General features: G+C 30.0%; 1 protein-coding gene across 1 annotated transcript; it reads left to right on the plus strand.

Moving 5' to 3' along the window:
- The first annotated feature begins 5,276 nt into the window (after nucleotides 1–5,276).
- Nucleotides 5,277–7,023, plus strand: LOC119610416 (activity-regulated cytoskeleton associated protein 2-like). Its single transcript, XM_037965604.1, has 2 exons — nucleotides 5,277–5,748; nucleotides 7,001–7,023. Exons 1-2 carry the CDS (start codon nucleotides 5,277–5,279, stop codon nucleotides 7,021–7,023), a joined length of 495 nt encoding a protein of 164 aa, XP_037821532.1.
- The last annotated feature ends 9,949 nt before the right edge of the window (nucleotides 7,024–16,972 follow it).

Consider the following 16,972-nt stretch of genomic DNA (forward strand, 5'->3'; position numbering starts at 1 on the left):
AAGAATACTGGGAAGTATTTAAAAATTTGAAGTTTTTCCATAGACATTTTTTTGAAAGTTTGTCGTAACGTTTTATAAAATGAGACCCTAACATTTTAATATAAAATTCTTTATTTAAGGGAATATTATGATTATTTACTAATAAATTGAAAAATGGAATTGTTTGTAATGAAAATTACCGTAAAATACTTCACATCGATTAAAATGCCTTAATTAAAATCCCTTATTTGTTTTTTATAAGAAAATATGTAATTTTCGAAATAAAACAACTTTACCTTCATTAAACAAAAGATATTGTTTTTTACCTAATTTTAATCAATTTTTTTAAGTCTTTAATTTTGCTTTGATTCTAAATTTAACAAAAAAACTAATTTCTATCTTTTTCACACTGCATAAAAATGCAAGGAAATTGTCAAACACTTTATCAGTGCATTCAAAAAGATTTAAAAAATATACTTTCTACCTTCCATTACCCTATATTTATCATTAAATTATAGAAAAGTTGTTATTTGCGAATGGGCCTGACATTATATCTTTCGTTAAACCAGGAAAACACTGTACTCAGTTTAAAAAATAATTTTCGGAAATATAAACATGATTTTTAAAAAAAGATATACATTTTAACGTAAAAATTTTTATCTAAAGGAACATTGTGATTATTTTCAAAATACAGAAAGAAATGGAATTGTTTGTCAACAAAAAATATTCAGAATTTTACACATGGGTATAAAATCTTTTTATCTAACTAACTTTTATAAATTTTTTTCTTGAAATCTTTAACTTGGGTTTGTTTCTAATTTTAACGAAAAAATATTCTATATTTTGCACACTGCAGAAAAAATGCATAGAAATGGTCACAATATATGAACGCATTAAAACGGAATTTTAAAATATACTTCTTACCAGGCATGGAAAATGGAAATTTTGAACTGGAACTGAACTCAAACCAAAAAAGGATTTTTTTTAGACATAAAGGTATTTTTTTCCAAAAACATTTTTATTATTTAAAAATAAACAAATTAATTTCTTATTTATTTTAAGTTTTATGGGAACGTCAAGAAAGTGAATTGACAAATCCTAAAGATGTTTTCTATATTTACTCTAAATTGACTTCCGTTAAATGTAAAACTTTTGCTGGCCGTAAGGATTTTGTTTCTTTTTTTATTGCATAGCAAAATAAATATTGGACACAACCTATGCCTCTTGCATTACATCTTTAAAAAAAATAATCAATTAGAATAAAGTTTAACCTCACGGGCCGTTTATATTTCAATGATATGTATTGAACTAAATGAAATTGTTCAGATGATAATGTCCTGTTTTACAATAAAATGGTTAAATAAAAAACACTATTTTCTAAATTCCCCATTATACTCCAACTGAATACGCGTATACTTCCAATTTTAAATAAGACCAAGTACATATTTCTTAACATAGTCAAACCAACTTACAGGTCCCACATCTTAAATTTTAAGTTCTTCTTTGAACGGCTAAAATTTGAGACATAATATCACTAAAACTAAACGAAATCTAGTGATCTTGTTTATTCTTTGCCCTCAATATGTGAACCAGATTTATTAAAAATTTAACATTTTCGGAAGAATTTGTAAGCTACATGCGATAGGAATGGATAATGGTTTCTTTGGGACATTTTGAGGGCATCTAAAAAATATGTATGGGGTTTTAAATCATATATAATTTTTATAATGTAACAATTTTGAAAAAAGATTTCACACATTCTGCATACACATAAAATCGGTCCATTATTTCACCTAGACCCCATACAACTAAACCCCCCAAAAAGGGCTTTTGAGCTCATAATTATGTATAACTAGCTATACCCAGTGTGCTTTGCTACCCTAAAAGCAATATAAATAAAAAATCTTAATAATTTTGAAGATTCTAACTGTAATATTTTCCAGAGATACATATTTTCCGAACGTTAATTAAGAAATCTAATATTTTTCCGGATATACGAAATTTTGTATTTAATTCATATAGGCCAAGACCCCATTGAAAGTCCGCTCGTTATTCTCTAAATGTTCACATTAATGTCAAAGATCTTCATGTAGAATTTGAAGATTCTAGTAGATTCTAATAGTCTCTCAGATATACGAATTTTTCTATTTAATTCATATGGGAACTCACAGCCCCCAGATGAAAGTCCGCCCTTTTTTTCTCCAAAATGTTCATATGTATAATAAAGTTCTTCTTGCAATATTTGAAGAATCTTGTTCTATTAGTTTCCCAGATAAGCGAAATTTTGTATTTAATTCATATGTGAGGTGCCAAACCCCCCATTGAAAGTCCGCCCGTTATTCTCTGAATGTTCACATGAATGTCAAAGTTCTTAAATTAAAATTTGAAGATTCTAGCTCTAATAGTTTCTCAGATATAATAATTTTCCTATTTAATTTATATGGGGTTCCAAGCCTCCCATGATGAAAGTCCGCTCTTTATTCTCCAAAATGTTCAGATGAATATTTAATTTCTTAGTGCAAAATTTGAAGAATTTAGTTCTATTAGTTTCCCAGATAAACCAATTTTTTTATTTTATTAATATGGGAGGTGCTGCTCCCCTCATGGGTAGTCCGCCAATTTATTTCCCAAAATGTTTACATGGATATTAAAGTTACCCGTGCAAATTTTTAATATTCTAATTGTAGTAGTTTCCAAGATAAACGAATTTTTGTATTTAATTTATATGGGAGGTGCCACGCCCCCTAATGCTAATCCGCCTACTTTTTGTCTTAAATAATTATATTGATACTAAAGTTGCTCCGACAAAATTTGAAGACTCTAACTATTATATTATCTCAGATATACTAATTTAATATTTTCTTAATATGGGCGTGGCACGTCGCCCACATGAAATTTCAATTTCAAGCCTATAGTTCCTTCCAGACATACAGGAAGAAACTGTGAAAATTTCAGGAAAATCGGTCCAGCCGTTTAGCAGTCTATAAAGCACAAACAAACATACATACATACATACATACATACATACATACATACATACATACATACATACATACATACATACATACATACATACATACATACATACATACATACATACATACATACATACATACATACATACATACATACATACATACATACATACATACATACATACATACATACATACATACATACATACAAACACACTTTCATTTTTATATATATAGATATAAATGTATCTCTATGAAAGTTCGCACAACTAAGTTTTATACAAGCCTTGATGACCTTGCCGAATTTCGAAATGATCGGACTTCATTTGACCCTAGACCCCACACAAAGCCCCCTTCAGAAAGTGACTTGAATATCCTCAATTCATTTATTAGCACTGTTATTGCAATGAAATTTAGCACAGTCAAATATTATATATATATTATTTAAATACAAATGTATCCAGCCCATTTTATCGGGATCGGTCCACATTTGCTCCTATCCCCCATATAAAGCCTCTTTTAGAAAATAAGTTTTTCGTCAATAAATTGCTTAAATAAATCGGAATCAAGGTAATATTCAAGATAAATGCTTTATTATGAAAAATAAATCAAATTAAATATTCATAACTGGTGTAGGGTATCATATAGCCGGCCAAGTCCGACTGTACTTTCCTACTTGTATTAGTATCAAATTAAAGCTGGGAAATGTATCTATATTATATATTTGACTCACTTTTTAACTACTTTTTTGTGACAAATTTTCTTTAAGCTTCCATTTCTTTTTTAATCCTGATGAATTGAAATAAATAATATTATTTTGAAGCAGAGGTTCTCAGCTTCATTTGATATTAATAACAAATTTTTTATGCAAATTTGGAATTTCATCTTTTGAAATCTTATGTCCTTTAAATTTTATGGTCCTTTTACAGGCTGATTATGAAAAACTGAGTGCACAGAGTTAATACTAATGGTCCACAGTTACCTATACACAAAGATTTTTTCATTTTTGAAAATGACCGTTGCCCGGTGTTATAGAGAACTACACAAAAAACTACATGTTTCCATTTACAAAAAACATAAAAAACGTTCATGTGACACGAAAAACTTAAATTTAGTCGATCAGTATTATTTGGAAAATTAGTATAAAGTACTAAAAATGAGGCGGTTGTACTACGGTATTTTTGGGTATCTAAAAGTACTGAAAAAAGTACTAAAGTGCTGAATTTTCCATGCCTGCTGCGCCTGACATTATATTTTTCGTTAAACCGGGAAACCACTGCAATATATATTTAATATCAACAACGAAATGTGGGAATTTAATTCACTTTTGGGGCATTATGGCGTCATGAAATAATTCCCTACGAAATAACTCCCAAAAAAAAAAATGAAACAACTCCTCAAATTTGGGGACTTATTTCATTATGAAATAACTCCCCAATTTAAAATTAAAAAAAGCCTCAACGAAATGAAATAACTCCCTAAATCAAAATGAAATAACACCCCATTTTTGGGGATTTATTTCATTTGAAACAAATCCGTAGTTTTAAAATGAAATAAGTTCCCATTTAAAATTCGATATCTGTAGATAACTCCCCAAATAACTCCCCAAATAACTCCCCAAAAATATTTTTAGGTGCTTTGTTTAAAATGCACCTCTGTATGAGGACACATCATATTTAAATTTAACGCATTGTTTGAAATGCACCTCCGTATGAGAACATATTGATATTTGAATTTAACGTTTATTTCCACATACAACACTATGTTTAGTTTGTATACTATTTTAAGACAACTCTGTGTATTGATATTATTATTCTAAATACCATTACAACAACCATGCTTGAAAATGGTATAAAAGCAGCGACATTGCTGTGTAGAAGTGAAGTAGCATTCTGACTCTCATGAAGTAAAGAACATTGTCCAAACTTTATAGTACCGGACGTGTGCTTTCAATTGATTAAAGAATTGAACCTACTATAGTGTATATTAAAAGTGAATAAATATTGTAATTTTTTTAAACCCGAATTGTGTTTTTATGAACGTATACAATCTTCGGAATAAGATTGTCTTATTGGCGCCCAACTTAGTGACCTCGAAGACTTTAAAAGCCGAGGAAGAAAAGAAGAAGGTCAACGCGGTGGCCGATAGCAAGTCATCTGCAGCAGCAAAAAGTGAAGTCAAACTAGTTTTCGTAGAAAACGAAGCTAGCAACGTATCAGCGGAGGCTGGCGTCGAAACGGTTTTCGTAACAAACGAAGCCGTTAGTAACAACCATACGGTTTTCGTAGATAACGAAGCCGGCAGCACGACAACGTAGACAGCATGTCAACATTTTCAGCTGAGCAGTTCCAGCAGATTTTAGCGGATATGGGTGGTAACAGATGCGGTTCGTTTACCCAATGCACAGCGCGCTACAAAGGACAGAGAGATCCCGCTGCTGTGGAAGAATTTTTGGCTGCCATTAGTGTCTACAAGGACATAGAGAAGATTTCCGACCCGGATGCAGTACGTGGAATGTCCCTGCTGCTTGAAGACTACGCAGCCACTTGGTGGATTGGCGTGAAAGACACGGTATGCAGTTTTGAAGAGGCAAAAGCTCTTATTCGTTCAACATTTTCGCCACCAATACCGGACTGGCGCGTATTTTCAAATATTTTTGAAACAAAACAGCAGAAGAAGGAACCAACTGACAGTTTCATCTGCAAGAAGCGGCTCTTGTTCTCTCAATTAAAGGTTCCTGTGACTGAAGAAGTGCAGCTCAATGTGATATATGGCCTACTGAATATAACCATTAGTGGGCGTGTCCGCCGCGAAAATTTTAAAACGTTTAGCGAGCTTATTTCAGCAAGCAGAGAGGCAGAGATGTTTGAAACAGAAGCCCGACAGCTACCAACAACAAACAAAGATATTAAACACGAAAATGTTACTAACAGCCGCTGTTGTTTTTACCATATGAAAGGCCACAGTATTGAAAATTGTCTCACGAAGAAGAAGCGTGACGAGCAACAAATTCAAATAATTTTTAAACTAAACACATTACAATTAACCAAAATATATTTGAGTTATGTCTGCTCACCATGTTTTAAACAAGACTGATTTACTGATTACTGAAATGTGTAATGCAGTAAAATTATACTGCAGTGTGCCCGTGTATGTTTCCCTTCTTTATTGTCCGTAAGTCACATGGAGATTTTCTTAAGATTTTAAAATTTGCTTAATAAAATTGCTAAAAGTTTTAAACTGGATTTTTGAAACAGTCGTCTGAAGGGGTTCCCATTTATGACTATATCCAAAACTCACATTTAAGTACATAGAAATATATTTAACGTAATGACATGGTTTTATTAAAATAATTGTCAAAATTTCATAATTATTTTTAAATATTTCTCATTTAAGCGATTTGTGACACTAAATAATCAGAGAAATTTGTAATAACTCTTACAATTTTTGACCGATTTTTGTATTTTATATCTCATTTGAACGATAATTGAATATATATTCCAATTATTTACTGTTAAAATCCAAAAAGATAAATTTAGTGCAAAAATTTTTGTAAAAACTGTATTCAGAGCAGTTAACGTGGTCCTATCGCGCATTGTCCTTCCAGAATGCATTTCTATAACTTTAATTATAAGTCTAGAAGCAGAGGCGACCACTATTCACAATTTGTGTAAAAATACCAAATATAAAATTCGAAAGGACTAAAAGATGAAAATTTGGAAAATTAGGTGATACGACCAAATAACACTGGGATTAGTGTAAATTATTTAAAAAGTTTTTTCATCGTTGACCTGTGTTATTAATCAAAATGTTGCCAGAAATTAATCTAAGAACTAGAACGCTTAAACCCATTTCCTCCAAATGTAAAATTTTGTGTATATTTTACAAATCATTGTAAAAATCTTTGCAGTAAAAATTCCCTAACGGGACATTTTATTAAACTTTTTAGGAAAAAATTAAAGTAATAAATCAGTTTATATATATACTGTTTCGAATTTTTATTTTGAAGTACACCTCACCCTCTTTTTACACAATTTTATTTTCAGCGTTAAAAGAGGATAAGGCGTAGTAAAATGTTCTCCTAAATAAACATATATGTAAAGAAAAAAAGTCACAATTATTACTAAATATAATTGCTAATACACAAAAAAATATATTTTTTAATCTTTTGTTATTTACATTCTAAAATTGTTCGTTATTATCATGATACAATTAATAAGGTAGCCTCGTCCACACAGCTGATAATCAGCTGTTACAATCTTATCTGTCAAAATTCCAGTTTCTTTACATAAAAAAAAACTTAAAAATGGAAAAAAATTTAAAAAGTGAAGAAAATTATGGTTTTAAAAAAGTTTTCTAGGTCAATCATGATTAAATCTCTTTGTTGACCTTCTCTTCTCTCTTGCTCCGACATACGTTCCAAATCAGTTTGAACAATTTTTAGCACGACCAATTACTTTTCCCTAAAAAGCACGTTTTATTCGCAAAATTTGTCCTCCCAATATATATACATATGTAGTTCTGATTTTCAGGCATTCGACGTTTAATTAATTTAATATATTAATATTTAATAATTAAAAAACTTGCTAAAACCTCATATTTTTATTGTGTTTATTTGTTGCTTTTTCATTCGCCGCACACAGCTTTTTTGACAGATTGGAATTTTTCACAATAACAAATCGCCTGTTGTTTTTGTATTGTTATAGCGACGAGGCTACCTTATTAAGTGTACACTGGGTTATTATATTTAATGTAGGAGAAATTCTCTTTTCATTGATAGCAAAGACTTACATATCAAAATCTTGTAGTTTATTTATCGCCATGTTTTAAGTACTTCTGCCCTAATGTGAAATGTATAGAATAAAATAAAGCCCCAAAAAATGAACTAAGTCCCTAAAACTCTTTCTTGCTTTTATCAATATAAAAATTTGGGGACTTAGTTCATTGGGGACTTCGTTCGTAGCGCATTTGCCGAAATTTGGCTTCGTTTACTTACTACGTATTTCTTGCATTGCCGGCCTACGGACAGGCGCAAAGATTTCCTCCTCTGGTGCAAGGCGAATTCACATAAGGTGGTGTTATTTAATCAGCTGATTATTTTTTCTCACTTGACTGGAACGCACTGATGTCAGAGTTTGTTACTGTTTACATTTTCATATTTAAAAATTTCCGTTAAAACAGAGAAAAACTTCGTTAGTATTTTGAATAATTTATGGAAAAAATCTGAAAATACCACGCCTTTTGTAAACAAATATTTTTCCTATAAAATTAATGAATAATTGGTTCGCATGTACCAACTTTATACATACATATACATAACAATAATATTTTTTCAAGTAAATGTTAACAAATTAAACAATATTTTGTTATATTTTATATTTACACTTTGAAGATAAGGCGATTAACTTAAAACTTTCTGTGCCGGAACACTTCATATAAAAACCTACAAAAAAAATACCTGACTGGCGATAGCTGTCTTCTACGTTATGGTCAAATTTTGAGATCTATTGAATTTTAATAAATTGTTTTATATTAACTGTGTAGATAACGTTGTTAACTGACAAAGTTCTGCACCGGAACGCTTTTTATAACAAAACCCATATGAGGTATTTACCCGTCCGGCGACAGCTGACTACAACGTATAAATCATAAATATACTCCGCCGGAATTTTCCATTTACAACAAAGATTCTTGCATTCGGTATATAATTTTTCCATACATTTTAAAATGTTTATTTTTATTTTTTACAAAAATATTATATTTTACATAATTTTAGGCACAAATTTAAATTTTGCAAATTAATATTGCCGGAGTAGAATTTTTCATTTGGAATAAACATTATTCCATTTAGGGTAAATTATCTTCACAAATTTTAATATTTTTATGTGTATTTTTATAAAATATAAAAATTTCACAAAATATTTTCATTAAATGAATTCGCCGCAATTATTGTCTTTGACATCAGTGCGTACCAAGGCGAATTTAGATAAGGTGGTGGCAGTTCTGCAACAACAACATTTTACATGTATTTTGTTTTTGCATATGGTTTACGTAGATGTCAAAAACCATAAGTACGGCGTATTCATGTGATGAAAAATGTTTGTAAAAAGTTTATATTTTATTAAAAAATAAAGATAAAGATATTAAAATTTGTGAGGAAAATATATTCTGAATTGAATAATGTTTGTTTCAAACGAAAAATTCTATTCCGGCAGGTCAATTTGCAAAATTTAAGTGAGTGCCTGAAGTTAAGTAAAACTAAATTTTTTATGAAAAATAAACATAAAATGGATAATTCTACTCCTGCTGAGTAATTTTCAATATTTGGCCATAATGTAGCAGCCGCCGGACGGGTAAATACCTCATATGGGTTTTGTTTTATAAAGCGTTCCGGAACAGACTTTTTTTAGTTTATTGTTTAATTTGTTAACATTTATTAGATTTCAAAATTAAGCCATAACGTAGAAGTCAGCTGCCGCCAGCCGGGTAAATACTTCATATGCGTTTCTTAATATTAAGTGTTCCGGAAGAGATTTTTTTAGTTTATCACGTAATCTACACAATTTTAATATAAAATATAAAACAATATTGTGTAATATGTTAACATTTAATAGAAAAAAATATTTTTCTTAAATAACATATTAGTATACATACCAATTATGCCATTATTTAAATAAAATGATATTTGTTTACGAGATGCTTGGTATTTTCAGATTTTTTACATAAATAATTCAGAATATTAACGAAGTTTATCTTTTTAAATATAAAAATGTAAACAATAACAAACTTTGACAGCTACGTAAACCAGGCGAATTAAGAAAAAAACAAGTTAGAGTGCTAGAACCAAGATATATTAATTATAAGGTAGTGTTATCAGAACAGCTGATCGTTTTTTGCTATTATGTTCATTTTTCGCCGTGGTGTATAATTAGTGTCAAACTTTGTTTACATTTTGTAAATGTCAAACTTTGTTTTCATTTTGTTAATGTCAAACTGGTTTCATTTTGTATATGTGAATTTTGTGATTAAAGTGAAATTGTGTGATTAGGGCATATTTTTGTGTTTTTAATCTTTAAAAGTTAAAACATCAGAATAAATTATAAACAGATTCAAATTTATAAACATTTTTTGTTTAATATAAATTCGCTTTGATTTATTTGTCAGCTGTTTTTGAAATTTTTCCCTTACAGCAAATTCGCCTTCAAGTGCAGGCACAATGTCAAACTACATATAAAAAAATATAACCAATTCGCTTGGTATTCTGAATTCGCCGATGACACTACCTTATAAAATTAATATACCTTGGCTAGAACCAGCAAGTTACTTTTTATTGAAACCCATTTAACTATCTAATTTTTAGATAACTTGGCAAAATTTTTGTTTCCTTATTGAGGGTACTAACATTTATGCATATATACGAAATATATTTATGTCGAATTCTATCACGATAGCTTTATTTGACAATGAAATGTGTATTTTTAGGTGATTTTCGGAAGTGGGGTTATATGGGAGCTATGACCAATAATGGAATCATTGGTAGAATGATTTGTATGTACACAAAACATATTTAACTCGAATTTTATCACAATAGCTTTATTCATCAATGAAAAATGTTCGTTTAGGTGATTTTCGGAAGTGGACCTTGTATGGGGACTATGGCCAATTGTGGACCGACTGATATCTACGTTGATAGTATGATTTCTGTTCATATTATATTTGCATGTACAAATTTTTGTGTTGATACCGATATATTAAAGGAATACGATAAACTAATTTCCGGGAATATATACCTTTGTATGGGGGCAGTGGAAAATATTGGATCGATTCTAAATATTTTCAACATAATTGATCACTGCCATGAAAAATAATGTGTGAAAAAATTCATCGAAATATCTTTGGTAGTTTCTGAGAAAACTTCAAAAGAATTATGAAAAAAACGTAATTTTTTTCGAGGTAGTCTAAAATTTTTACTCATAACTTTTTACGTTGTGAACTGATTTTGCTGATTTTCAATACCAAACTGCTTAGGATAATAGTAAATATTTTGGGTGAATTTGGTTGATTTCCTTTTCTTAGTTTTAACGTGAGCGTGTTTTACACAGACAGACAGACGGACATACGGACATAGCTAAATCGACTCAGAATTTGATAAGGACCCAGAATATATATACTTTGTTGGGTATTAGATGAATATTTTTTGGTGTTACACACGGAACAACAAACAAACTTATATATACCCTCTATCACCACTGATGGTGGTGGAGGGTATAATAATCAGCTGATTGATTGACACCACCTTATATGAATTCGCATTGGTGCGTACCAAGGCGAATAGATTATAAGGTGAAGTCCATGGCGAAACAGCTGATTGTTTTTTGTCCATGGAAATTTAGCCTGAAGTTGTCAAACTCCATATAACAAAATTCTCTCTCAAACCCGACGCTGTCAAACTCCATATACAGTGGCGGCCATGAGGTTAGCACATTTGGTATCTGTTAAATATAAAATCATATATTTCCTATAGTTCTTAACTTTTTTAACAAATTTTTATGCGTAACACATGTCCTTCGAGGATCACGGCACATTACGTTTTGTTTTACTACTTTGTTGCATATAGATTTTTTTCTTTCCAAAGTACATCTACCCCCAAAAAAATCTGGACATAAGTTTAGCACAAAATAAAAAAATCATTAAAAAATTAAAAATAAAGCAAAGAAACCGGATAAATTTATCAAATTTCACTAAAAATTTTATATTTTGTAGAATAGTTGCACATTTTGATAATATAATTTCTTCTCCTGGACATAATCTTCACCAGAACCCACTAGAAATTTCATGACATAAATTTTAACTTTCAAGCCCATAATTAGGCAAAATTCTTAGGAATTTGTGTTTTATTTGTTGCACCATTTCGTTTAATATGTTACCTATTGGATTGGGATCTAGAAATTATTCTGGGCGCAGCAAACATGTCGCTCGCTTCCAAGAAGCTCTGTACTTTTAACATATTTTGGGTCATTGTAGACCAAAAAACGCCATTTAACTGAACTTTTGTCCACTAATTTTTTACTAAAATATTTAAGAGCCTATTTTGATAGTCATACTGATGCATTTGTGCATCCACCTTGCGTATAGAACCTCCACTACGCCCGGAAAACGCCTCCGAATTCGTCATATTTCACCCAATGTGTTTTATGGTTTTAAATGTACACTTTGGTTGTTGCTGCATGTTTGGAGTACAGCATAAATACATTTTTCCATCAAATTTGATCCTATTAATCTTCAGCTAGTATCCTCCAATCATGCAGATAAAGCTAAAGTGCAATTTTATTTTCAGCGTTAAAAGAGGATAAGGCGTAGTAAAATTTTCTCCTAAATAAACATATATGTAAAGAAAAAAAGTCACAATTATTACTAAATATAATTGCTAATACACAAAAACATATATTTTTTAATCTTTTGTTATTTACATTCTAAAATTGTTCGTTATTATCATGATACAATTAATAAGGTAGCCTCGTGCACACAGCTGATAATCAGCTGTTACAATCTTATCTGTCAAAATTCCAGTTTCTTTACATAAAAAAAAAAAAACTTAAAAATGGAAAAAAATTTAAAAAGTGAAGAAAATTATGGTTTTAAAAAAGTTTTCTAGGTCAATCATGATTAAATCTCTTTGTTGACCTTCTCTTCTCTCTTGCTCCGACATACGTTCCAAATCAGTTTGAACAATTTTTAGCACGACCAATTACTTTTCCCTAAAAAGCACGTTTTATTCGCAAAATTTGTCCTCCCAATATATATACATATGTAGTTCTGATTTTCAGGCATTCGACGTTTAATTAATTTAATATATTAATATTTAATAATTAAAAAACTTGCTAAAACCTCATATTTTTATTGTGTTTATTTGTTGCTTTTTCATTCGCCGCACACAGCTTTTTTGACAGATTGGAATTTTTCACAATAACAAATCGCCTGTTGTTTTTGTATTGTTGTAGCGACGAGGCTACCTTATTAAGTGTACACTGGGTTATTATATTTAATGTAGGAGAAATTCTCGTTTCATTGATAGCAAAGACTTACATATCAAAATCTTGTAGTTTATTTATCGCCATGTTTTAAGTACTTCTGCCCTAATGTGAAATGTATAGAATAAAATAAAGCCCCAAAAAATGAACTAAGTCCCTAAAACTCTTTCTTGCTTTTATCAATATAAAAATTTGGGGACTTAGTTCATTGGGGACTTCGTTCGTAGCGCATTTGCCGAAATTTGGCTTCGTTTACTTACTACGTATTTCTTGCATTGCCGGCCTACGGACAGGCGCAAAGATTTCCTCCTCTGGTGCAAGGCGAATTCACATAAGGTGGTGTTATTTAATCAGCTGATTATTTTTTCTTCACTTGACTGGAACGCACTGATGTCAGAGTTTGTTACTGTTTACATTTTCATATTTAAAAATTTCCGTTAAAACAGAGAAAAACTTCGTTAGTATTTTGAATAATTTATGGAAAAAATCTGAAAATACCACGCCTTTTGTAAACAAATATTTTTCCTATAAAATTAATGAATAATTGGTTCGCATGTACCAACTTTATACATACATATACATAACAATAATATTTTTTCAAGTAAATGTTAACAAATTAAACAATATTTTGTTATATTTTATATTTACACTTTGAAGATAAGGCGATTAACTTAAAACTTTCTGTGCCGGAACACTTCATATAAAAACCTACAAAAAAAATACCTGACTGGCGATAGCTGTCTTCTACGTTATGGTCAAATTTTGAGATCTATTGAATTTTAATAAATTGTTTTATATTAACTGTGTAGATAACGTTGTTAACTGACAAAGTTCTGCACCGGAACGCTTTTTATAACAAAACCCATATGAGGTATTTACCCGTCCGGCTACAGCTGACTACAACGTATAAATCATAAATATACTCCGCCGGAATTTTCCATTTACAACAAAGATTCTTGCATTCGGTATATAATTTTTCCATACATTTTAAAATGTTTATATTTATTTTTTACAAAAATATTATATTTTACATAATTTTAGGCACAAATTTAAATTTTGCAAATTAATATTGCCGGAGTAGAATTTTTCATTTGGAATAAACATTATTCCATTTAGGGTAAATTATCTTCACAAATTTTAATATTTTTATGTGTATTTTTATAAAATATAAAAATTTCACAAAATATTTTCATTAAATGAATTCGCCGCAATTATTTTCTTTGACATCAGTGCGTACCAAGGCGAATTCAGATAAGGTGGTGGCAGTTCTGCAACAACAACATTTTACATGTATTTTGTTTTTGCATTTGGTTTACGTAGATGTCAAAAACCATAAGTACGGCGAATTCATGTGATGAAAAATGTTTGTAAAAAGTTTATATTTTATTAAAAAATAAAGATAAAGATATTAAAATTTGTGAGGAAAATATATTCTGAATTGAATAATGTTTGTTTCAAACGAAAAATTCTATTCCGGCAGGTCAATTTGCAAAATTTAAGTGAGTGCCTGAAGTTAAGTAAAACTTGATTTTTTGTGAAAAATAAACATAAAATGGATAATTCTACTCCTGCTGAGTAATTTTCAATATTTGGCCATAATGTAGCAGCCGCCGGACGGGTAAATACCTCATATGGGTTTTGTTTTATAAAGCGTTCCGGAACAGACTTTTTTTAGTTTATTGTTTAATTTGTTAACATTTATTAGATTTCAAAATTAAGCCATAACGTAGAAGTCAGCTGCCGCCAGCCGGGTAAATACTTCATATGCGTTTCTTAATATTAAGTGTTCCGGAAGAGATTTTTTTAGTTTATCACGTAATCTACACAATTTTAATATAAAATATAAAACAATATTAGTTGTGTTTTGTTGCTAACGTTCAAAGGCAATTTCATATAAATTTAAAATTTATAAACGTTAGGAGTTAACGTGTAAAATTATACAAGTTAATTTTAACGTCGATAAAAGTGCTACCAATTAAAAATAAAAATACAAATATTAATGTGTTTATGTCAAACAATAAAAAAATATTTTAAAATAAAATTTAAATCAAAAAAAATATCAAATAAAAAAACCTTTTTTAAGAAAATGTAAATAATTTCAAGATTTAGCAGATTTCTTCTGTGGAGTGATGCCAAGTCAGGTAATGTTCGTTTTGTTGCTAACTTTAAGCGTTAACACTCATTGATAGCAACAAAACACAACTATTGTGTAATATGTTAACATTTAATAGAAAAAAATATTTTTCTTAAATAACATATTAGTATACATACCAATTATGCCATTATTTAAATAAAATGATATTTGTTTACGAGATGCTTGGTATTTTCAGATTTTTTACATAAATAATTCAGAGTATTAACGAAGTTTATCTTTTTAAATATAAAAATGTAAACAATAACAAACTTTGACAGCTACGTAAACCAGGCGAATTAAGAAAAAAAACAAGTTAGAGTGCTAGAACCAGCAAGTTACTTTTTATTGAAACCCATTTAACTATCTAATTTTTAGATAACTTGGCAAAATTTTTGTTTCCTTATTGAGGGTACTAACATTTATGCATATATACGAAATATATTTATGTCGAATTCTATCACGATAGCTTTATTTGACAATGAAATGTGTATTTTTAGGTGATTTTCGGAAGTGGGGTTATATGGGAGCTATGACCAATAATGGAATCATTGGTAGAATGATTTGTATGTACACAAAACATATTTAACTCGAATTTTATCACAATAGCTTTATTCATCAATGAAAAATGTTCGTTTAGGTGATTTTCGGAAGTGGACCTTGTATGGGGACTATGGCCAATTGTGGACCGACTGATATCTACGTTGATAGTATGATTTCTGTTCATATTATATTTGCATGTACAAATTTTTGTGTTGATACCGATATATTAAAGGGATACGATAAACTAATTTCCGGGAATATATACCTTTGTATGGGGGCAGTGGAAAATATTGGATCGATTTGTAGTGGTGTGGTTTGCCAGCTGTTTGTTTAAATAAACAAACAGACAACATAAAGAACAAAAAGGGACAGCGTGGCCAGATTGCTAGCGGCGCTGGTATGCCCGCGTATTGCGCGGCTAAAGCTCGCCGGATGGGGTGGTTCTTGCCGGCAATCTGGACCACAAACACACACTAACACAAAAATTCATACCAGCATTTGGGGGTATTATTTGAAAAAGGGCCAAAAGTAGTCCTGCATCTCCCTACGGTCATACCTATACACAAATTATGACCCTCCCTCTCGAGGATTCATCCTCGCCATGACGTCATCTTCCTCGACGTCCCATACCTTCCCTGCAAACATTTATTCACCCTACTTACCGCCGATTATTAATAAAGTTAGCCGATCATATTAATGATAACAGAATTTTAAAATTTCATGTAAACATTATAAAAATTTTTTGTTTATTTATAGCAAAAGATTTAACAATTTGGCAAAGTTTAGTTTTTAGCGAATTTAGTTCCTTTTTTATATTTAGCAAAATTTAATTTTAAGATTTTAGCAAACTTTAGTTAACAAAATTTAGTTTTTAGTTTTAATTTTATCAAATTTAGTTTTTAGCAACTTTAGATTCTAGCAAATTTAGTTTTTAGTTTTAGTTTTTAAGATTTTAACAAAATTTAGTTTTTAGGATTTTTAGATTTTAGGCTTTAATCAAATTTTTGATTTAATTTTTATCAAATTTTAGTTTTTAAGCTTTATGTTCCAAATTTTATTTAAGTTTTTACTTAATTTTGAGTTTGAGTATTTAATGATTTTCTAATTTCTTTTTTTTTTTCAAGATTTTCCCTTCTACTTTCAGGTTCCTCGATGGACAGCTGGCAGGACTACAGCAAATGGACTTTTGGTGCGAGCTGGTTGCAGGTGTGGTTTTCTGTCCGTCCGTTTTAGTCTGTTCGGGTATTTCAGGTAAGTATCAAAAAAAAATATATATTATAATGACCTTTTAAATAATTTGGGATTTTTTTTCT

Source organism: Lucilia sericata, unplaced genomic scaffold (assembly GCF_015586225.1).
Source record: "Lucilia sericata isolate MDLA Ls3-8-SP2 unplaced genomic scaffold, ASM1558622v1 Contig000028F_arrow, whole genome shotgun sequence".
Taxonomy (NCBI): domain Eukaryota; kingdom Metazoa; phylum Arthropoda; class Insecta; order Diptera; family Calliphoridae; genus Lucilia; species Lucilia sericata.